This window comes from Amphibalanus amphitrite, unplaced genomic scaffold (assembly GCF_019059575.1).
Source record: "Amphibalanus amphitrite isolate SeventyFive unplaced genomic scaffold, NRLGWU_Aamphi_draft 000863F_arrow, whole genome shotgun sequence".
Classification (NCBI taxonomy): Eukaryota; Metazoa; Arthropoda; class Thecostraca; order Balanomorpha; family Balanidae; genus Amphibalanus; species Amphibalanus amphitrite.
Window position 1 is genome coordinate 190,785 of NW_024882357.1, and position 24,696 is coordinate 215,480.

General features: G+C 48.4%; 1 protein-coding gene across 1 annotated transcript; it reads left to right on the plus strand.

Annotated features, from left to right (window-relative positions):
• Positions 1 to 4,546: 4,546 nt before the first annotated feature.
• Positions 4,547 to 11,577, plus strand: LOC122367316. Its single transcript, XM_043340325.1, has 6 exons — positions 4,547 to 4,787; positions 7,882 to 7,935; positions 8,218 to 8,289; positions 8,516 to 8,686; positions 9,614 to 9,814; positions 10,432 to 11,577. Exons 1-6 carry the CDS (start codon positions 4,650 to 4,652, stop codon positions 11,155 to 11,157), a joined length of 1,362 nt encoding a protein of 453 aa, XP_043196260.1. The 5' UTR covers positions 4,547 to 4,649; the 3' UTR covers positions 11,158 to 11,577.
• The last annotated feature ends 13,119 nt before the right edge of the window (positions 11,578 to 24,696 follow it).

Below are 24,696 nucleotides of genomic sequence, written 5' to 3' on the forward strand. Positions count from 1 at the left end.
GGTGTGCAAGTTTGAACCTCCTAACTTTTAAGGTCAGGTCACCAGGTCACTATGAATGACCCAACCTCAAGTCACTTTTTTGCAACTTTGTCACCGTGCCAGAGCTACAGTAGATGTCGGAGGCCTTTGAAAGTCGCAGGATGTTATTAGGTCATTAGTAGCTACAATTTGTATATCTCGGAATTTTGATATCGGTGACCTAAGGTCAGGTCAATTTCGCGAGCTCCCCATTATAAGTCAATGGGGAAAAATCAACTCCCTGTTTTTACTACTAAAACGGGTCGGAATGGCCCCATATACCACACATGACTTCATATACGATCAACCTTCACTACCTTGAGGCCTGTTTTGCTGTTGGGCAGCTGTAAGGTCATGTGACGTCATCAAAGGTCACCAAAGGTTTTTGGCCAATAACTCCGTACAGGAACAAGATACAGCCGCGCGGATGGTCTCATTGTGTTCAGATCGTCAAGACGCATCGAATGATATACATGATGACCTCGAGGTCACGTGACCTGAGGTCAACCTTTGACCTTGACCTTTCGAGGTCAACATATATATCATTCGATGCGGATTGACGAGAGGATCACGATGATGCCCTTAGTTTGTTCCTATCTTGACATATTCGAAAGTTATTCGAGAAAAACTCTCTCCATATCTAGCGCCGCCATTTTGACTTTTTTGACCCCTGTGACGTCATCTTTGACCTGACCTGAAAATGACCTTAGTAAAAATTGTAGAACATGACCGTGCGTATCCGATGCCGTTTACCGCTTGTCGCTATCTTGCTCCGTTCTCGAGATCTCAGGGGGGGGGCGGTCATCCGCCCCCCCCCCCCGTCGGTACGAAGTTGGCGCGGACCCCCGTCGGTGCGCGGGTTAATGGACATAAGGACGCGAGTGGTCAGAGCATCGCACAAATGATTGTGTTGCCTATGTGGGACCTATCACTTCAGTTTAGTTTCTACATCAGCCTTAGCCGAAGGGGATGCGACTCCCCGTGGTTTCGCCCTTGATTGAGTTTCTCGGAAAAATGCATGCGCCATTATAAGACGTGACGACTAACTTACCCAATTCTGAGGTCTTTGGTCAGGCCGGTGACAAATGGGGTCAGGAGACCCTGAGGTAGGAATCCTTTTTTATAGTCTGTATTCTGGTAATGGGTCTCAGCCGACTTCGCATTGGGGGGGGGGGGGGGGTATTTGGCCACACTATAGGTAGGGGAAAGTGGGTGTATTGCGCCCTCCTAACCAATTGCGCCCACCAACATTCCCACGAATTCAATGGCATGTTTTGAATTTTGTGTTCGAAAACATTATTTTCCCCACTGGATAGCTCCTTGTATGGCCCAAGCTCTCCGATGAAGCCAATCAGCAAGACTCATTACGCCATCAAAGATGTTACGGCGTTTTCTTAGCTTTTTTGCAGTATTTTGAACCGTTGGCTATAAAAATTTGTGATATTCGTGTGATTTTCAGAGTGATATTTAGACAGAAAACCCCTTTTTTCATTATATTTCACTGAAACAGTCAACTTCCTTCAACATCTTTATGATAACTTCTACGCTTTTGTTTAAAAGTACCTCAATTTTAATTGCGCCCATGGCAATTGCGCCAGGGGGGCGCAAATAGAATAATGGTGTAGCTATTTTATCACGACGGTATGAATGCAACATTAACTGATTGCAATAAAGAAGGAGTTTGATGTCAGGCAGGGGAGCAACCCGCTGTCTTCGGTCCGCAAATTATTTCTCTCGTCAAACTTATAATGCAGCTGCCATTTAGGCCACGAACTTGTGGTGTAATTGACAAAATACGACATTTTCAACATGGACTCAGGCGTGAGAGATGACAGCTATGATAAAAAAGTAAAAACTGATGTCATAAAGCTGTCGAAACGATAAAAATCATTAATTTTGAGAGAAACGATTGAAAATGTAACCGTATAGGCGCATCCGTTCACATATCTAGTCGGTTACAGTAAACGTTTTCGTTGCACTTTTACAAGCGTACGGACACATGAAAAGTTATCTACCTGGGCAAAAAAAAAACATCGCGATCTACACCTACATTTATTATTTAACCAGCATGAATAACATTATGAACATTAACCCTACAGAACCCTGTAGAACGCCTAGGGGGGGGGGGTTGTATCAACCCCCCCCCCCCCTGAGGTTTTTTCGAAGTGCACGCTAAACGGCTTGTCGTAGCGGGCTGAAATTTTCAATACCCTCTGGGGCAACCTTTGCGCATCTTTTGCCGAAAAAAAATTGATCGGGTCACGTCAGGTCACGGAGTTATGACGTCATAAGAGGTACAGCCTCCGGCCGGATTTTCACAAACTGAGTGCCAACGCCCGAGGTTTCCTGCCGGTGGTACGGACATCGGTTGATGGATCGTGATGAAACTTCCCATGCATGTTGGGGCAAGTATTGGCTATCATATGGTATAAGAAATTTGACCGGGTCAGGTCAGGTCACGGAGCTATGACGTCACAAGAGGAACAGCGTCCGGTACTATTTTTGAAAAGCGCCCGAACCACTATTTTGCTAATTCTTGTCACCTCAATGGGAATATGCAGCAATATTAGCTTCTATAGGGAGCAAATGGACCTCCCAAATCCAAAAATACAATCAGATTTCAAAAATTTAAATTTTGATTTTTCGAATTTCTGCCGCCGACTGTGACCTTGCCGACTTCCGGCGCTCCCAACGCGCCATTTTTAGAGCTAGGGAAACGAAATACATACCAAACGATAGAAAAGTGATCAAGGAACACGATACTGAAGGTTTCAAGTCGATATCGCCCACCGTTTTGCCGCAATCGCCACCGAAAGTTGAAAAAAGTCTATTTTTCCGAAAATTTGACCTTTGACCGGTCATAAGTAGGTCAAATGTTGACCTAGGACCAAAAAATATACCACCAATCGCGAGATCTCGTTGAGAGCAATCCCTTGGTTTTTTCCGCTAAGCTCTACGACCTTCCGTTTCGAAACGCCAGGGGGGGGTCGTAACAACCCCCCCCTCCCCCCTGGTCGTTCGTGTTATGAGAAATGGCCTGGTCTTGCGAGGGTTAAAGTAAGCCGCAATGACATTAAACTGCCGGGGTGTATGCATTCCGTCTCATTCACTTAGCCATGTTAAAGTATAGGGCGCAATTGGGTTCTAATTGCGCTATCCCCCTGGCGCAATTTACAGCAGTTGTTGGCAAATGCGCCCTTTTGCATGTTTCTGAAAAAGCAGCTGTCAGAAGCAAACGAAACATTCTTAATTGCTCGGGAGGCTTTTAAATCGTAGCCAATGACTTCCTCTTTGAAATGGTTACCAGTGCATGCTTATATCTCCAGCGGTTTTCTTACAATTAGCGTTTTTCCTTAAGGTGGCGCAATTCACCCTCCTTCCCCTACGGCTTATCACAAAACCTAATGAAGCTAGAAAGACGGCAGAAAATCAATAGCTAGCCATAAAATCTTTCAGAATTATTACGGTCATTTTTTTGTTCAGGTCATTGCTGAAGAGTGAAGACACTAGAAGAGGTCACAAAAGTAAGGTTATAGCCTATAGGTATGGCCTTGGTTAAAATGATCACTCACATTATTTCGACTGTGAGTTGTGACCTTGGTTGTGACAATCCTTCACAAATCGACGTAAATGGCGTAGGTATATTCGCCTTGATATACCTACCGTAGACGGTGTGTAGGTCACTCGATTGAGCAGGCCTTCCTTCGCAGTTTTATCGTTTTTTATTGTCGCTTTGGAGAAGTCCGGTGGCACAGTACCTACCTACATGACCTGATATTGATAGATCTATCGATAGATTTTTTGTACCGTTCGATTAGTGCATTATATGAACCTCACACATATGCGGTAACAATTAGAGGTGGCAAAATGTGGACCCGAGGACCCGGTCCAAAGAAACAGTCTGGACCCATATGGGTCCAGACCGGTTCCTGGAAATTTTGTGACGGGTCCAACCGGGTCCTACCATCAACTACCATAAACTATGTGCAAAAATGTATTACATCTTGCTCACTACACATTATTGCAAAATATGAAGTGAGTGAAGTGAATGTTTCTTTGCACACAGTAGCTCACGAGTATTCCCAGTGGGAAATAGGCTGTTTTACACGATGCAACTAATGACACCTACAAGTAGTGTAGTTTGTATTAATTGACTTTAGGGGAACGGCCGTCCAAACGGTTCCGATTCCAACTAAGACCGGGTCCGACTGGTTCCAGAAATGTCCAGCCGGGTCTGGTTCGAGTCTGGTTCCCAAAATTTTCATCTTTTGCCACCTCTAGTAACAATCATCCGTACGACTATCGAATATTCAGGTATATCCCATCCCGCTCGCAAATCCCGCACGTACGCCTACATACATCCCCCAATCCCCATTTCCCCTACATACCTAAAGTAGATCCCATCCCATGCGTAGATCCCCAGTCCGTTTGCAGGTCCCGTCTGTAGATCCCGTAGATCCCATTTAGCGCCGGGGAGCCGAGACCGCACAGAAGTCAGCCCGGCACCGGCTCCGCCCGTCACGCCGGTTCAGTCGGGCGCCGATCGCCGTACGGTGCGGACGAGTCACGCTGCGTCGTTCGGCAGACCGCGCGTGGTGTGCTCGCCGAGTGATACACCCGGGTGTTGAGTGATGGCTCGTACCGGGAGGGGCCTGATGGTGTTACTCGCCGTTTTGCTGCTGGCTGGCACGCTGGTGGCGACGGCGAAGGTGACGATCGACAAGAGCCGGGTGTATGTGGATAAGTGCCGGAAACACTGCATTGCCGAGGTAAGCCCGACTGGACGGAGGGGTACGGACTACGGAGCTTGTTGACTTCTATTGTCACTATGCGTTGGTTCGCTCACGAGCTACGTATCAAGCTAACGCCAGTATTAAATGCATTTGGTGTGTATAAATGTATTGACTTTTGAAGCTACCTTGTTCTGGATTTTTCGGTAAATTTTATAACAAACGTGATAAATAAATATAGCATAAAGCACATTTCAAAGTTCTGAAATAAACGAATGCTATTTTGAAGCACAATTCAAAAGTATGTTTTTGTTGAGCTCCTATTGATCCGAAAGTCAGACCGTAAATCAAAATTACACATCTCGAGCATGAGCTTAGCCAATGCTCACCCCACCTGTGGAACCCTTCGACTGCCCGCTGTTTCTTACGAGCAAGCCCATCCCGCGTGCCGCGAGGTTCCGTTTTGTTGGCCGGCGTGGGAACCGTTCCGGAACCGGCGCCGGTGCACCGGAAGCGGTCGGTTCCGGTCGGCCGCCCACTGTGACCGACGACCGTGCAGCGTGCCGAGGATGTGCAATGGTGCACAGTGCAGCGAGCAGTGTGCACTGTGATCTAAGCTACTGCCGATGAACCGCGCGTCACTCTCCTTAAGCCGGGTGATGTGAAGGTAGTGGCGTCCGGCAGCTGCGAATTTATATGCGACAGTTGGCAGATGGGAATGACGCTGCATGGCGATTGTGACTGGGCTTCACACATGCATCGGTAGCGGGAATACTGGATCAAAGAGGATACTTATGGGTTCATGGAACATGTGCATTGTGCATGGGAGCACCATTCGACCCTCTGGCGGAGAGATGCATTTCAGAACAGGGTTCTTTGCATTTACCTAAGTTAGATATATTTAGTAAGCTAGCTTTATTTAAGCACATTGCACCTGTATATGAACGCATTTTAGTCAGTCATACTTTTCCTCGTCCAAAAATTAATATTATGTCAAGCGTATGTATGTAATGTCAATGAAAGTCACGGTAAACTTATTTTTGAAATTTGAAAGTCGATCGTTTTATTACAAATTCAAACAAGCATATCTGGAAGATAATCGAACTATACAAATGGAGCTCTTACGATTTAAATTATAATCGAATATCACGATAAGGATCGTTCTAGGGTCAGCTGCGACTTTAGTAATTAAACCGTCTGCATAGCCAAAGCTATGGACATTGAAACTATGCCTTCTTTTTTAATTCGAATAAATGCAGAAGCTGCTGTGTGGAACCTCTGCAGGCTCTCCGCGGGAGCCGGCGCGGGGTCGGGAGCCGCCGAGCCGCCCGCGCCGAGCCCATGCGTCCCGGCGGGTCACCGTGCCCACACACTGCTCTCATGTGGCGCGCGGCGCGATACCATCGGCCCCATTCGTCAGCCAGATCCAGATGATCGATACGGGGAAACGGCCGCCCGGTAAAAGGGTTGGCTGCACAGAAACGGGCCGTTAGAGCACGCGGGGATTGACCCTTCGCTGGTGGCGCGCCACTGCAGTCGGACAGCCCTGAGGTGACCGACACGGGACCGAGACCGACCCCAAATGTGCCATCTGGGAGGCTCAGATGTCATCCGATGGGGACACAGAGCTGACAGCAGCAGCGGCCCTGGCGGGGTTTGATAAGCCGGCCAATACCGAATCAGAATTCAGAGCGGCGTGTGCCGTCGTGAATCGCTGGAACTCGGCCCGACGTGACCTAGCGCGAGTCTCACATTGACACCCACGAGGTGAGCCGTCCATTCATAAAGCACGCCATCCATCAGCCAGGGATGCCTCTGTCACTTAAAACTTGTGACTGAGCCATTCCTTCCACTGTTGGCTAAGCCATGGCCGTAGCCTCACTCCAAGCCCGACGACGAGCTTTGCCGAAACTCCGTGACTTGTCGCCTGAGCTCTTCCGGCCGTCCCGTCACGCCGAGCCGCTCGCCGTTACGCTGTAACGTGACGGCTTATCACGTCGCTCCGGGTACCGTTCGCCGCTCGTCGCCGCGTCACACGTCGTCTGAGCGCGCCGAGTTCAGCGCACTGCGTCGGAATGCGCGCCGCGCCGCTGCGCTGTTTTGCCGCACGCGCTATCGCGTCGTATCTGGCGCGCGGTGACGTGCGGCGGCGCGGCGGTGACGGCGTGTGACTGCGGTCTTGGCTGGAATGTCAGACGCGCCCGACAGTCGTGCGTGGGTCCCCCGAGACCCATGCGACCGCCGAGATGTCGCAGCCTGCGGGAGGGACTCTGGTGCGGCCGCGCGGTGAAGAGTTCGAGGCAGGAGCCAGCGAGGCCCTGACAACTTGCCCTAACTTGTTTATATCTGATTTTTCTTCTTCATATTTGATTTGTTTTAAATGACATAACGTTTAAAAAGCGATGCGATAAAAAGCGATAAAAAAACGATAAGAAATTTCACTTTTTTATCAAGTCACATGTTTAGCAAATGCCCTCATTTCAGGCTCAATTTTGTCCCAAAATCATCGAGCTGAGACGACCGTTTCCCAGTCCAACAGCTTTATAGTTCACTTTGGACTGTGGAAGCTCTGGTTAGTTTTCCCCGTCGCTTCCGAGTGCCGCTTCTCCAAAAGACAAACCACTCCCGTCCATCACAAAGTGGCGCCGCCGCCGTTTAAACGTCCCGTGTCGCGACCGTTACCCAACCACTTCCCTCCCTCCTTTCCATGAGACTGAACCCTTTACCCTCCCCTTTCAGACCCGTCCTTCATTGCGCTTCTGTCAGTCCTCCTCACCGCTACCTTTACCTCGCCGCCCACCGCCACCGGCGTAATCACTGTTTTTACCGAAAAATCGCCCCCGTAATGGGCGCGCTCGGTTACGGAGCGTACCATTAGCACGGGCACTCCACATGCACGGCTCTGTCACGGGGGTGCGGTGATGGCGTTATAATTAGAAGGGTGGCGATCGGCACTTCAAAGGGGCGGTACGGCGGCGACGGAAGCGGCGGTGTGATTATGCGCCAGGTGGACCGAAGCGGAGGCGATTAGGGCTCGGCCGACCGAGCACCGCGGGTCGGTCGAGAGGCGACCGCGCTGTGACCTGGTTTTTTGTCGACTGTGGTGACTAATGAGTGCGCTTCTTTGTTGCAGCTGACGCCGGACGCCGGTGGGAGCGGCTGCCTGAGGACCGAGCAGTGTCTCCGGGTGAGTGGTTGGGGACTGGGGTGAGCTGGATAAGTGTGTGGGGTGAGCTGGGTGAGAGCGTGGGCTGAGATGGTTGTATGGGTAAGGGCGGGATGAACTAGGTGAATGGATGGATGGGAGCGCGTAGGGTGGAGTATGGGTGATTGAGTGGGGCCTGGGTGTATGAGTAAGTGGATGGGGTATGCTGTGATAGCTGGGATAATTGCATCGGTATTTACTTTTCTTCAACAGTGAACGGCTGTCATCGCGATATATTTTTGACCAGTTTTCCGCCTTTTTCAGTGCTGGGCGGCCTGCCAAGCGTTCCAGAGCGATCACTTCATCAGAGATTATTGCAAACGGAACAAGGCCTGCGTGAGTATCAAGTGTTTAGCTCAATCCATGGGTAAATCAGATTTTAATGTTGTGTTTTGTGGCTGCGCCTAGCAAACTTATCAATTACTTATTCGCACAGCCTTTTGCTCCTCGCTGGATGATATTGTTCATGAGTGATACGGATGTGCCCGGTCAGAATTTGTGCTTCTTTTTATGTTGCTATTACGATAATTTGCTAATGGCGTGCCATTTATTCCATCCACAGACGGCGGGGTGTCAACAGGCCTGTCTGTTTTACCTGGGTCACCGCGACCAGCTGCCGACCGGGTCAGGTCAAACGTCACCTGAGACTGAGGCAGAGTCAGGTCAACCGGTCATCGAACCGCTGACCATGTCAGATCAGACGGTATCCGGATCCAAGTCTCGCGAGGGCGATGTGAGTATAGAACAGACGGCTACACCGGACATTTAGCGTTCACTGAAAATCATTTATATGTTGCGGTATAAGGCACTGTTGCAGTGGCTGATGTTGCACATATGATCGAATAACAGCCACTGCTGTTTATCAGCTGCACGTGCTTAAAAAATACATACCTACGCGCTATTCACAATGAACACGGATAACAAAAATAACAAAAATACACAATTTGCATTGATGTCGTAGATAACGTTGGCTTTTAGCATATTATTTTAAATAGGTATGCTTATGTCCTTTAAGTTAAACTAGGTACACCATAAATTCGTATTTCGTAAAACACCCCGTTTTTGTGCGGGCCGTTGTGTCGTGTGTTTGAGGGTTCTCACACATCTGTGTTGACACAGACTGTGGTCCGGCCGCGTTTTTGTGGGCAGCCCTATCCTCCCGGGACGGTATCGTAGAACACCCAGAGCACCCGTCGCTCATTTGATAAGCATCGCCACGACTGGCGATAGGCATCGGGTGGACGGCTCAAGGCCCCGCAACGGCCGTCCGTCCCTCCCGGCCCGTCGGGTCCTGTCGCGGTTCACCCGGTTCCACCCGTCCTACTGGGTCCCACCAGCGACCGACCATCCGTCCCGCCCTGCCCGTCAGGTCCTGTCGGGGTTCGCCCGGTCCCACCCGATCCCACCGGGTCCCAGAGTCTCACCACACAGCATGGTGTTAGCCTGACCACTGTGACTAGTTAGCAGTGTAGTACGATGCTTTCAGTTTCTTCTACCCCACTGAATCTGACCTCACCCTCCCTTCTACTCCACTAGATCTGACCTCATCCTCCCTCCCTACCACTGGATCTGACCTCACCCTCCCTTTTACCCCACTGGATCTGACCTCACCTTCCCTCCACCTCTCTGTATCTGACCTCGGTTCTCTCTGCTCCCTCAGACGGTCTGGCGGCCGCGTCTCGCCGGCCTGACCTCCACCGCCTCTCTGGTGTCGGCCTCAGTCACCTGGCCGGCCCGCGCCGCCGCCGGCCAATACCTGGTCACCTGGGAGCTCCTCTCGGGCGGCCTGAGGGGTCACCTGGTGTCTGAGGAGACGGCGGCGTCCCTGCCGCTCTGGCCCGACCAACAGTACCTTGTCCAGGTGAGACGATCGCCGCCGCGCCGATGCCAGTTAATGTTATTTGGAAAAAAATGCAGTTCACATTTATACGACTTACGGGTATATGATCGTAAGTGCATATCGTTCTGTTTAATAAAAGGCAAACAGTTTGACAAAAATGACCCGCGCTTGTTTGTACGAGTTCCTAAGAAGACACTCCTGAGGATAGAGTTCGTTTCGTCATCTGCGTTCCTGCTAATCCTGCTCCCGTTTACATTATGCTATACGAAGAGGTTCTAATCCGATTATAGTTTTGGGGTGTGGTGCCGATGTAATGGTTCTGGTGTCCAGCCTGACGTGTCCTAATGGTCCGATATCCGGCCCGGCTGCTCAGGATCCCCGAGATCAGTCAGTCCCAGTGGGCGGGCTCTCATTGTGTGCTAATGTGGGATCAGGATGTGTCAGTGTCGGGGTGCGTCCAGTCTCGGCGGTTCCAGTATTGTTCTCCGATAAAATTCCACTTCTTGGGATTCCTGATAGTCGGACATCTCGCTAAATTTATATGATAGCTCATTGAATCGGAAATTTGAAGCAGTTGGTGTGGTGTATTATAATGCATGAAGCTCTCCGACATTAATATTTATCTTCTGCTGTTTCAGGTTTTCTGCGACGGCGGAGCCAGCCAGCCTCTGCGAATAGATACGAATCAGAGTAAGACTATCCAACCAGATAATTACAAAACACCTGCAGAACTCTCCATCGACGATGAAGTCTCTATCGACGATGGTCGAGCACTTCCGACAGAGAAACCCGTCGAAATACCTTCAAAATCTAGTGCGAAAGCATATTCAGAAATGGAGATCCCGGCTTTCGCTCGCGTAGCACCTCTCATGGATAGAAGCCACAAGACGCCCGCACAGTTGGTGCCTTCAGCTGCTTCTGTGGAGGTGACCCGCCACGATGGAGACTCTGCCGGCAGACAAGTGATAGTTCCTGACCGAACACCTACGCCGCTAGCGTCTGCGTCGCTGCTTCTCGTCTCCATGACACAGAGTTCAGAGAATATCTCCTCCGTTAGATCAGCCGACAACTCGGCGAAGTCGAAGGGACCTAGCCCAGCAATCAGCCGGCTACCCGCTCTGCTGGCAGCGCTAGCCGTGCTGGTGCTAGTGCTGGGCGCTGGTGTAGTGCTGACAGTCAGAGCTAGACTCCGGTCTCAGCAGCGGGACCAGCGGGACCAGCGGTGGACCAGCGCGGACCGGGACCGTCGCACGCTGCTGGACCAGCAGCCCGGCGAGTGGCGGTCCCTAGCCCTACCGCTGCCTCGGGTGTCCGTCAACCCACGCCGGACGCCGATCTTCATCGTGCCCTGCCACAAACGGTGATTATTTAATGTCGTGGAATGACGTCACTACTGGGGTGTTATGTATGCGTGCGTGTGTCGACGGTTCGTCGATTGTCGGGCGGCATTCCGTCCGAAGAGGCTGTGATATGGTGTAGTGTTGATGCGGTCGGTGTTTTTTGTTCACTGTGATACGTTGTTATGATAATCGGTTGATCCATTCGTGTGGTTTGTGGTTTCAGAAGAGCCATGAGTGTGTGGCTAACCATGATCCCTTTTTGCGTGCTTTGAACGGTAAAGATAAAAGACAGTTTACACGCGTAAGATGTCCAATCATCGTCACTCATCTGGCAACCCTCGATGTTTTTTTTTTTTTGTAAATACGTGATGTCTGTGAGCTCATCTCATATCGATGTCTGAACTTCTGAACTGTATATTTTATATAAATAAAGTTACAAATGGACGTATTTTTTTACTGATCAGCCAGGGGCCCGGGAACGATTTTCAAGTTGGGGGGGGGCGAGCCTAAAATACCTAACATGATGCATATTGAACAGTGGCGTAGCTAAGGGGACACGTGCCCCCCCCCCATTAGGTTCAAAGGACCCCTCGGGTCCGAGGGGTCCTGCGGCGCCATTTGACCGCTGAGGGTTAACGATGGCCACTCAGAAGGCCCCATGGGGCTCGTTAGAGCACCTCATGAGCCCTAAATAGCCACACTAAGACGTCCATAAGGGCCCCACACCGGCTTCTGAGGGCCTCTTGCGGCTTTTAAGGGCCCCTTGGTGGTCCCCAAAGGCCCATTACTGGCCTCTGAGAGTTCTTACCGGCCTATAAGGGGCCAGTTCTAGGGGCATTTCCCGCCTGTGATGGTCCCACACTTATTTTTCTGAGGACCTCATAACGGCAACTGTGGGGGGCCCTCATCGGCGCCTATGAGGGCCCACACTGGTGTCTCTGAGGGTTTCACACCCCAACTCTGAGTGCCTACACCAGTGCCTATTAAAGTCCTATATCGGCGGCTCTGAGGAGTGAGGACCCAACAGTCAGCACCTGCGCATCTAAAGGCCACCCACTGGTGATGCCGGTCTCCAAGGACCCCACAGGACTTCTTCTGCCGGCCTAAGGGCCCCTTGCCGGTCACTGAGAACCCCTTGCCGCCTTGAAGAGGGTTCGCATCAGCAGCTCTAAAGGCCCCACACCCGTCTGTAACGGCTCCACACCAGCGTCTATGAGGGCCCACAGCAAAGCCTGTGAGGACCCTCACAGGCTCCTCTGACAGAACCACACTAGCACCTCTGAGCGCCCACACCGGCACCTGCATGACGGCCCCACACCAGTGCCTCTAAAGGCCCCTTACCGGTGGCTCTGAGGGCCCTACGCCGGTGATTCTGAGGGCGCTACCGATAACTAAAGACACCACACAAACCCTTAGTGTCGCCATGGATGATATAACACTGGATTGGCGTCTCGTGGAAATTAACATTGGGATCCGCGACATTGGGATCAGGCCTGCCATCTAGCGAGAAAATTATCGTAAGTTAGGAGCAAGCCGAGTGAACGCCATCTCTCAGCATTATGACACACGTGGGTGTGGTGTGTTAGTTGGCTCGAAGTGCATATTCCCACGAGTTGGAGGTAATCTTACTGGACCTGAGACGACAAAAAATGTCTTAAATGCTTGAAAGCCAAAAACGTCAAGCAGCCTTTAGGTAATAACGAAAATAAAATGCGTAAGACGGTGTGTATTGAAACGCCCAGTCCCATCGGCTTGTACGAGCTTTTATATGGCCATTTACTCACACTGATATACAGCAGTTTGACAACATGTCATACACATTTGGTAGGCTTATTCCTTCTTCTCCGAATTTCGCCCGATTTTCTTCATCTTAGTTAATGTTACGGCACGTGTCACGTGCCAACTTAGGGGTGTCGAAATTGTTCCACATAAAGTAACTCCGCAATGGCTGGGCCCATTACAGTAAAACTTCGTCAATAGTTAGGCACCCAGTGGCCAATGCATTTCCATGTGTCACTATGGGGGTGCTACTGCACGTGCGCACGTGCGGGGTGCCGCTTCCATAGCTCAAGAACGGCTGGGCGGATAACACTCAAACTTGGTACACAAATGTCACATCGATGCTCGCACTGCATTGATCAGTGCTTACATTGGAGTCGTTAGGAAAACGATGAAATAAGATGCGTGGTGTTTATGCCTTTCTGTTCCAGCAGCTGATTGATCCGCAACAGGAGATCCTTGTTTGTGAAGGCTTCGTCTCCCTTTTCCACTCCTTGTTTAAAATAACATTCACAATGTACGAAGAAGATCACACATCAAAGTTGTTTTAGGCGGCTATCTTGGGCCAGGGCTGCGGAGTTGTAGTCAGAGCCAGTGGTTCTGTCCCGACTCTGAGTCGGTTGATTATTAAAAGCTGTAGTCGGAGTATGAGTCGAACATCACCGAAAAGTCATCGACTCCACAGACTTACCAGGGCTGCAGAGTCGGAGTCAGAGTCGGAGTCTGTGTGAATCGACAGTTCTGCCCGAAGGAGTCTGAGTCGATATTTGGATACCGGAGTCGGAGTTGGAGCCAAAGTCACTGAAATTTCATCGACTACGCAGCACTGGTTGGGTCCTTTTCATAGAGCGTCTTGAATGACATATTGAGCGGCAATGACGTTAGCAATTCCGTTTAACTTTTTCATTAGACTTATAGATAGTACTTACGTTCATTTTGTTCTTTGATCAGACAATTTGTTTGATTTAGGCCAAGTAAAGACTCATGTGAAAAATAGCGAAAACGACACGTGCTGGCGAAGCCTCCAATAACTCCCTGTTTCACGATTTAATGATGAAATAACATGGAACTGCTTATCTTATTACTGACCCTGCACATAAATCTACTAATTTCTTCGCATTTGCTGACATATAAAGACATAACCTTTTGAAAAATTGCAAAACAAGCCTGCTACTACACGACACTCCCGTGTGTCACAATGCTAATCAGCGGCGTTCACTCGGCTTGCTCCTAACTTACGATAATTCTCCCGCTAGATGGCAGGCCTGAGCTCAATGTCGCCAAAAACTGCGAAGACACCAATCCATTATTATCTCATCCATGGTGTCGCTGAGCTTTAATCCCATACCGGTCTTCCGAGGGCGCCACGTCAGTGCACTGAGCACTCATTGCCCCACACCCCTCCCTCATACCCGGAGCTGTGTTATGCCTATAGCAACGATTTTACCACCGTTGTACGTTATATATTTCTCAAAGTTGACTCAAATGGTCCAGTATAAAATCTGGCCTGCCAAACTTTTGGCTAAGGTCAGGCCCAAACCAAAGCGGGATGACAATAGCAGAAGTTGTCAAATCAATACTGTATCAGTAGAAAGTCCATTTAGATGGCCAGGAAAATGCCGTGTGTTGATGTTTAGATGTATAAAGCAAACAAGAAGGAAAGAAGTCCGGAAAAGGGAGGAAAGATCCTTTATCGATGCCTCAATGTTGAGGGGGCGCCGCCCCCTCGGCTCTCAAGTTGGGGGGGGGGGGGGGGCAAGCGCCCCCGCTGCCCCCCCCCCTGTTCCCGGGTCTATGTGATCAGCAGTTCATGCGATTTTCCCGTGCCAAATTGCTTTCAGGTTATCAGTCGTTTTGCCATCGAACGTTTAAAATGTCCCCTCTTCATTTCCACTGGAAACAATGGAATCCGCACATTTGGTCCCATGGTCTCTGATAGCCGATAGGGCTGGTCAAAATGGTCATAAGGCTCGCAGTGATTGACGTCAAAGATGAAATTTCTCCAATATACCTAACTCACTTCTGGAAGCTGTCATGGATGCGTCGGGTTAATAATATTGATGGCTACCGGTCCCATATGTTCAATAAAGACACAATTGCAGAAACGTCGGTGGAGTAACGTGGAGGCGGATTTTGCTGATACTGATGAGTCTTGTGCAAATTATTTTATAGATAAGACTAACTTTTAGCTACATAGACATAAGTTGGGTCATAGACCTCTGTATACAGAGGACTATGGTTAGGTGCTATGTATAAGATGGTGCTGTAAAGGAATCGTATTAATTTCAACACTGAACACAAAGGGTAAAACTGTTCCATTTTTTCGGTTTAAACCAATGTATTCGAATCAGGTACGAAATAGAAGCTGTATGTACTGATCAGCATTTTATTTGTAGATTATTGCGGCTCTGTAGGGGAAGAAACATGCTTGAAAACGGTTGCTAATAATTGCATTAGAAGCTTAATCCGACTGAACATTATTTTTTTTTGTAGATTTCGAAGTAAGCATTTAGTCTCACCAATTTTTTTGTGCTTCCGTAACCACAATAACGCCAAATCATCGTGACACTTTTGTCACGGAATAAATAGCCTAACGACACTATTGACTATATAGTTCGTTGTTCGACTATTATATTCCGTGCTGCAGTTGCTGAGTTAGGACATCCACGAATGAGGCATGTGTACATACCTGATTTGCCCTTACTGGTTTCAACAGAGTCAGTATTTCCGAAAGTAAAGTACTTCTCTTTGCTACGGTAATATGGTCATAGTGTCTCAAAACGGCTATAACGATAGCCTGATAGGTCAACACTCGCAATGGGCTAAGCGTGTCCGTCGCGTGCAGGCGGCCTTACTTTCGGTCCATTTAGCGAGTTCCGGAGATCCGGCTCGGCAAAGCTGCACCTGCGATTAAAGTGAGCTCAGAGCGGAGAATCAGGGGCTCAGAAAAGAGGACTACCTAAGCCAGACGCTGGCTTTCCTCCGCCACTGTGACGCATACTCGTCATGGAACGACTGTAGAGAACATTGAACTCATACGTTGCTCGCAGCCCGCAATAGGTAGGTAGGTGCTCTAACTTCGATTAAGAAGCACTTCTCCGAGGTAATCATGGAAACTCGAGGAAAGCATTCTTACAAGAGCTTTGAATGCATTCAGTAGGCAAATGTTTATACTTGTACTGTAGGGTAGCCTGGGGCAAGACGCCCCAGATAATTTATTTTGCTACATAACTTTTGTCCCACATCACCTGGAAGGCCAAATTTGTGCTCAATGCGTTCTTTGGACATTTTACTTTAAATTCCATCCCTCAAATTCATTCACTTATGATTGGACTCCAAGCCAGGAAGTGATTTGTGAAGCAACTGCAAATGGGGCATTTTGCCCCAACCCCAGGGCAAAACGCCCCACGGCCTGGGGCAAGTAGCCCCATACTCTAGATTAAAGATTACACATGGTAGTTGGCTAAATCTTTTATGAGAGGTCCGTTAGACCTCGAGAGGCACGGCACTGAAGTTAGCACATTCCATCCTATCAGGTGTTCAGCTATGACACTATTGTATGAGCAGGTTTTTCACCTGCCACATAAGGCCAAATAATAAATTATTGCAATGCAAATGTTAACAAAATACCTCATTTGTCTTCCAGCTGCTGAGAAAAATACATATAAAGGCATAGAAACTTACTGTTCGCCAGCTACCGAACATTAGAAAGTGGGTAGTCCGAACAACACATGAGGTAAAACGCCCCATGGGGCTTTTTGCCCCGCGACCTACCGGGGCGTTTTACCCCATCACGTAATTCGGCCAGAGCACAACGCCTTGCGCTCTAGTAAGACATAATTTAACACGAACTAACCCGGCATTATAAGCGTTAGACAATAGTTGTTCAGAATGCATAAAAGTCGTTAACCTGATGTGGACCATAAAAGAACGCCATGATGCATAATCAGACAACAAAACATAAAAATCACACCAAAAACACATTTTTGGCTATATCTCCCCAAAGAGTTATCACAATTTCTTTCCACTCTGCTCATATAATGATCATACAGTGCACGTTTTATAGAAGACAGGATGTTTCCCCAGAACCTTGCCAGTTCCGAGAAACATCGGTGAGGCGTTTTACCTCGGCGGGGCGACTTGCCCCGGTCTACCCTATGATGTACAATGTATTCCCCGGGAAAAGCCTAAGTTTGGCCGTTTTCACGACGGGCTATCCGGCGAATGCACCTGATTTGACCAAATCTGCACCTAATTTCTTTTACAGCAAATATCTTCATTTTATGAATTTATTTCAGTGTTTTAATCGATGATGCTCTCTGGTAATATGACAAAGCAGGCATACCTATAATCAATTAGTGCGCCCCTAGTTGATAGCTGCTAAGAGACACACTGAACCTGATTTGACCAATTCTGCACCTAATCTGTACCAGATGTGCACCAAATTTGTACCAGATGGCCGTCGTGAAAACGGCTTTTATTTCTGTAACCGAAGGTTTGTTGTCAATAGTTAAAACACTATTCTTTAGAATTGTGTTTTCTATTGAAAAACAAATCTGAGTTCCCTGACAATTTGGCAAAAGCTGTCTGAGATCAGAAAGCTTTGATAATACGTCAGTGTGTCCCTCACGATATTACATGCATTCAGCTGCTAGTTTTATTTACGTTTCAATTACTGCCCTGACAGATGACGATAATCCTATAGTGCCTTATAAAGCAATGGTCCCAGGCTCGACTCCTATGCTATATGGGCTGCACGGTGAACCCCGTGATGCAGTCCCTGGTCGGTGCGAAGGTTGCCGTGCACGGTGAACCCCGTGATTCAGTCCCTGGTCGGTGCGAAGGTTGCCGTGCACGGTGAGCCCCGTGATGCAGTCCCCTGGCTGGTGCGAAGGCTGCCGTTGGGAAGGAGGGCTGCCGGAGGCGGCGCTCCCGGGTCTCTCGTCCGTCCGCCCGCGGTGTCAGTGCCGCTGTGTATGCTAATGCGGCGCTCTAATCGCCCGGTGCGCCACCAACTAGTGCGCCGCTGCCGCCGCCGTGCTCGCCAAATGCTAATGCGGCACGGCATTAATGGCGCATTTCCGCGCCGTGATGGGATCGGGCGTGCAGCAGCCGCCGGTGACCACCCCCGGCGGACGGCGGTGGCCGACACGGCGGTATACCGTCCCGGCGCGGTCAGGTGTCGGCGGGCGGCGGGGAGGGGCCGCCCGCTGCCCACCTATTGCTGATAACCTCGCCCTCCATCACCTCCCCCTAACCTCTCCTTTCCCCTCAGGGCCAGTGGTATACTGTTAGATCCATGACTTTACTATGCAACGTGCAGATCATGAAATCGGGCAACCTTCGTGGGCAGGAAATGATAAGTTAGGATTATTTTATGCCCGTTATTATTCCAATAAATAGCATACGAGTTCCAACACACTCGTCAGGCTTATGCCCGTCCCGAAAATATGGTGACTACCATGCACAGTGGAACGTTAGAAAATGAGCAAGAAATTAACAAACATCTTATACACAGTAGCAGGACGTCAATCACGTACCAACAAATGCAGACCAATTCTGGATATCGTACTCGGTTGTCGTGGTCCATTACATTTGCCACGCAAGTTGTCATGTTACACTGCGTCGCCTGCGAAGCCATGCCTTCTCCTCCCCTCTCTGACACGGGTCTCCCGGGAAGTAAGAAAACAATTTCGATACTGAACGTCACAGGAAAACCGCTTCATTTTCTTCTAGCGTCACCCGGAGAGGTGAAGTGAGACCTCTTTCATCCTATTCCAGGTGACCCCGCCGCGCCCGCGCCGCTCCCCAAAAATAGGAGACCGTCGCGCTTTGTGCGCTTTCGAGGGCGGTTTGTTTAGGACCTGTTTATCGCGGACGGCCCCAGGAGATATCGCGTCGAGATCGCCTCTCCGACTGCGCGGCGGCGATTCCGGCGCGGCGCAGCAGAGACGAATGGCGCGGCTCTCGCTGGTCACAGAGACAATGCCGTCAAAACAACGTCACTTTATGTGGCGCTGGCTGACGGCGCACGGCTCACAAAGACTGTGGTGTGCGCGGGAAGCCACATGTCAGGCTGCCGGCTGCCGGCCATACATTATTCAGGCGTGGTTGACGGTGCAGGAGCCAATGCAGCATGGCCGGACTGTATAGGGCGTCGGTACTCGATGTGTTATATGGGCGTGTTGAACGGATGCTAAGCGACGTGATCCGTCATCTGAGGGCCAGGCGACACTCCTGCATCAAACGGGTCGACAATGGGAGTGTTGTCCTTCAGCGACAGCAACGTATGCTGAAGTTCTTCATGCTATCAATGAACTACGGCTGACTCACGGCAAGACGTTACAAGCGCGGTGACTTCCAATAACGTTTTTGAAAACTTATAGGTACTTTACGCCGGGAAATTGCTATTGGCCTGTTCCATTTTTATGCTGATTTATGGATTAATTTCTCGTGAATATTTTATTTTCCGAAATAATTGCAATACAAAACTCATATACAGTGGTTATAAGAGGGGCATTCCACGATAGATCGTACCACTTTTTTCCAATTTGACACCCTCATCTCTCGGAATTTGACGAGAATTGGTCTCAGGGGTAATCAGGGGCTCTGAATCCACCTGTAACAATTTCAGGCTTATCAGGTAAGTATTTTTTGAGTTATGGTGTATAACATTTTTTGGATCTTGATTTGCAGCGCTAAGTTTGGCGGGCTGTAACTCTAAGACGGATTATTCAAATGCCAAATGTTATATAACATTGAACTTGCAATGAAACAGAGATTAATATGTATTTTTGAAATTTCGTAAAATACGCTATTTTTGATGTATGACATATCGAGTTTTCTTTCATTTGTATTTTTTGGACTTTGGGACCAAATTTTTTTGAATTTTTATTTCTTTAAAAACATATTTGGCTCATTGTTAAGAAGTATGCGAAAAATTAGGAAGGTGTTCTTTCTATAAATGTATTTATTTTACGTCACGATAACGGTTTCGAATTGTGATTTCGGGAGGGGAGCTTACAAATGGCGTGGTAAAGCTGCCTAGTGACATCACGGGTTACTGAAATTTCAATTCAAGTCTGAGTCATCTGAAAAAAGTGAAAAGAGGGTTCATACAACCCTCTTTCCTATAAGCGCGAGGGTGAAAAAGGCTGTTTGGTTCTGACATTGTTTTGGACGCCAATGACCATAGCTGTCCGAGAGGAAAGTTACAGGACGCATACGTGGTGTCCTCCAGAGGTCTCACAACTTGTACATCTGGGAATTTTTCAAGGTTAGGTACATGAGATCAGGTCGGTCACGTGACATCACTGTTATATATCAATGGGGAAATATAAAAGCTGTTATTTTGGCGCCGAGAATGATCTAAAACTATCCCACGTACATGGTATCGTGATTTCATGCACTCCTTGCAAAGTCCAATGCTTTACTTTTGCATTGTTAACCTTGCGTGACGTCATTTATGAAGTCACTAGGGTCGTACGAGTTTTTCGTCAATAACTCCCGATCAAATAGAGCTAGAAAGTCGGGAAAGCCACCAATGGACTCGGGAAGACCTTCCGAATCGAATGATATGCCATATGATACCCTTTGCCCAGCTTCGTGACCTGAGGGGCTCTGACCTGAACTTGACCCGAGGTCAACTACTTAAGTTGACCTCACCCTAGCAAAAAGTATACCATTCGATGCACCTGAGCTAGGATAACACAATGATGCCAAAATCGCGGCTCTGCGGCCATTTTTTGCGAAGTTATTTACTAAAAACCGAACCCGTAACTTCAGTCACGTGACCTGACCTCAGACGCTACCGGTTAACCTGAGACCTTAAAATCGGGTACCAATCGCTGCGACTTGTAACGGCACACACGCCCGTTTTTTTCCGCGAGGCTCTAGCTCTATTAGAAGCGAAACGGCGTGCTGGGGTCGTATCAACCCCTCCGAAACCCATTTTGTTTGCGGGAAAATGAGGAACTTATAGAAAGAACACCTTTCTAATTTTTTGCATGTCGATTTGCAATGACATGAAGATTATTTTGAAAAAATAAAAATGTAAAAAATTTTGGTCCCAAAAGTCATTAGAGGCAAATGAAAAAAGATTAAGGTTTTTGCTCAACAATGAAATGTTTTCTTTGGAATTTTTAAATAGTAATATTAATTTTTGATTCATCGCAAGCTTAGTGTTGTTTACTTTTTGTTGGTTGCTTAACCCGTTCTTGAGTTATAGGCCATCAAACTCACCATTACATACCGAAGTTAAAAAAATGTAATGCAATATAACTCAAAAAGTTTTGATCTGAGAAGTCTGATATTTTGCCAGGCGTCTTTGGGGCCTATGATTACCCATAGGACCGATTTTCATTAAAATCTGAGAGATGAGGGTGACGGGCCTGGTACGATCTATCGTGGAATGTCCCAAGAACAAAATTTGACCTAAATGGCAATAAAATTCATGTATCTACTATGTCATATTAATAATGCGATAATAGGTTCCTGAGCCACTCATTGATAGAAAAATGAATAGTTTATGGTCAGTGGTTATCTAGTCATGAATAGTTTAATTTACGTTTTAATTACACTAACAATATATTATTATAAAATGAATAAAAGGGCGTTTTACGAAAACATTTACAGCCTCCTCGTCTGTTTATTTACGCTCCAACATATCCCCTCCCAGCCCGTCCTATCTCGTCCATTCGTTCTGCTCCGTCCCGTCCCTGTCCCGTGCCGTCCCGTGCCGTCGTCGCTAGAAAGGAGCCGGTCGGGCTCTAGTTGTCCCGGGGACGTTTTTATTCCGCTACACCGCCGGCCGTGGGTTTACAGGCGGCAATTAACTTTAGGGCCTTGGAAATGCGTGCGTCCTGACCCAGCCAGGCCCGGGCGGGACAAAAAGATGCCGTAAAAGTTGAGAATCCGTGCGCCGCTGTTTTAGCCTGGGGAAGCTTCCGGGAGTCGGCAGTGGCGGAGCCGTCAAACGCCTGTCACGTGTCGGCAAACAGAGTGGCCAGCCCAGAGCCGCCGCCCCGGCTTTACGACCCGCGGCCCATGGGCCGGCCGGGAGACGAACAACGGCGTGTTTTCTCTATCTGGGCCATAAAACCGTAATGAGAGTGAGCCGCTTTCGAAATTGATTTCTTTAAAACGATGACCAGTTCTCCCTGAATTGTTATATTGGTAGCGGCACGAATCGAGGCGAGGTCGAATCTTTGGGTAGTCGCTAAAGCATATCCAGCCAAATCTAGAGCCGAGATCTTCTTACACATATGGATAAGAGATATTTAGCCCGGTCTAGTCATTAATAAAATGCATATACGGGCCAAAACATATGCAGCTATACACACATCGTGAGTTCTCATTGGCATGATGGTCGGGCTGAATGTAGCCGAGAACGCTTAACAAGCGCTCCATTTTGAACTGGTCTGTTTTCCTCCACCTCTGACAACTGTGATCCAAATTAAACACCCCCGTCGGTTCACCACGTAACCCGATACACGTCTCAGGAGAGCAAACACACGCCGTCCCAGTGACGGTAATTCCAAAGCAAACTGGAGCGGCTTTGTTTTTGTCGATAATCGCGTCTGCTCTGGCTGGCGGCAGGCAAATGTTTGCTCTGAGATGATTGGGCAGAGAAGGCCGGCCGACAGTTACCTCTGACCTGTGGTGGGTATCGCAGCTGCCTGTTTGTTGGAACGATGAGGGGAGCGTGCTTAAGTCGGCTGATACCTAAAAACGACAGGACTAGAGGAAGAGAGAGGGGGCTGAATTGGGCATTGGCGAGTTCAATCGTTTGGAAGTTCAAAACTCGATGACGAGCATATTTGCTGCTTATTTTCTAATAGCTCCATGAGTCGATAAAGCTTATGCTTCGTATTGTTTGCAGTTCATACATATATTATGTACCATAGGTGCATTTATTTATTTGGCATCCACCATTGCATCCTGCAAAAACGCAGCATCCAATTACCAATTATACCTGTACCTACTATATCCAATTATACCTATTCAAATTAATCCAATATCCAATTATATATTTTGCACGCATTCTGCTCGACGATACGGCTTTCTTTGTTTCCTTCGAATACATCCCCTAGCAAACACTTTTCCCATAGGCCAAAAAGCCTCCCTCTGGCGTTTTATTGCCATCAGTGCACCACTCTGTGGTTTGACGCCTGACGTCGGCATCTCGTCTTCCGGACTCTGCATATCGACTAACGTCTGACTCCTGCTCAGAGTATTTCCGCCTGCGCGACTGTACCGGAATGTCCCGCGTAGAATCGTGGGAGGGCTGTTAGTCAAATGGAAGCGGGCGAATGCTGCAATGTTTATTGTACCAATTACAGCCCGCGTTTCCTCGTACTGCGCAGCCGTGCGCGTGCTATAAAATTTTTACAGCCCGCGTCGATCCGAGAATGAGAGTGACGTCACATTTGCGGTGGTGTTTCGCGGTGTGCTCTGTGGAGTGACCCCTCCCTTTGAAGCCGCAGAGGACTGTTAAGGGTGACAGCTGATGCCGAGGGGTCGTAGGTGATGGCTTCATAACCTTTGCACAGGGAATAGCTATTCGGAGAACGTAAGTCGTCAAACGTTTGCTGGCGTTCCAGTGTTGAGCTCATTTGAACGGACGACACGTGTTGAATGTAGATTCCACTCATGTGTTGTTAAAAGTTATGGAATGCTTAGCTTATGCATCACTATTCCGGTTCCTTCATAGGCATAAGTTTAACGAACAACAGTTGGCAATTTCATCATGACATACACTTTCTACTGTTTCAGCTAGTCTTCGCCTACAACAACTTCATGTCATAGTATCGTGACATTGCCGATTGCAATTCGCAATATTATTTATTTTACCAATTGGCCTAAGTTCACTCATTCGAAAAAAAAAATCATGCATAACCATATTGACCTCATCAAGGTCACCATTTTTTCTGATATATTGGACTGTCGATTTAAATTGACACCAGTGAACAAGACTCGGTAGTCGGTTGTAAATATGACGTAAGGTCAGTTGATAGGGCCATGTTTATGACAAATTCTGCTTAGCGCGGCACCTGGGCCCAAGGCCCAAATTCAACCGTTTAGGCTAAATTGGCAAGAATATGAGCTCGCAGGATAGCTATGTTTTATTCGTGTGAAGTGCAGCATTCATACATAAATGCGCTTTCCGGCATCGTTTAAGCTGAATTATGTTAAAACGTATATTTGGGACAAGAAAAAGATGTAGCTCCAGAACCAAATATGACCTCAAACCGGTAGCAAATTAATGTCATGTTATTTGCATACCGCAGGCACCACCTCAGGTAGGCTGCATCTTTTATGATAGTTCAGCCTATGATTGATTGTAGTCTCCATTGAACGGTGTGACGCCAATAACTTAACCCTCGCATGTGTAGGGGGGGGGGGGTCGGATGGACCCCCCCATGGTTTTTCGCGAATAACTCGCGTAAAAAGCGGCCGATCGCGACGAAACTTTCAGTACCCTCGCATTGATCAATTTTACACCTACCCTGAAAATTTCATGACCCTGACCCAAATGACCTTTGACCTGTGACCTCTTTTCCGAGACCATGTTTGGCCGGAATCGCGATTTCGCGCATGTCGGCTCGCACTAGCCGCGTGTTTGCAAGCTTTTCGTGGTTTCAAACGTTCAAACATGTGATTTGATGTTACTCCCGTGTGTGTCAAGGTCCCCTGAAGGTCAGGTCAGGTCATTGACCTTTGGTGACCTCGAGTGACCTCGGGTCACTTTTTCGAGTTTTACATGTTTCTAGGCTAGTTTTTGGA

Excerpts from the sequence above, each read along its gene's own strand:
- LOC122367316 (XM_043340325.1), top strand. The coding sequence starts at position 4,650 with ATGGCTCGTACCGGGAGGGGCCTGATGGTGTTACTCGCCGTTTTGCTG. Across the intron at positions 8,290-8,515 it reads GCAAACGGAACAAGGCCTGC|ACGGCGGGGTGTCAACAGGC; the intron begins GTGAGTATCAAG and ends TTCCATCCACAG. Across the intron at positions 9,815-10,431 it reads ACCAACAGTACCTTGTCCAG|GTTTTCTGCGACGGCGGAGC; the intron begins GTGAGACGATCG and ends CTGCTGTTTCAG.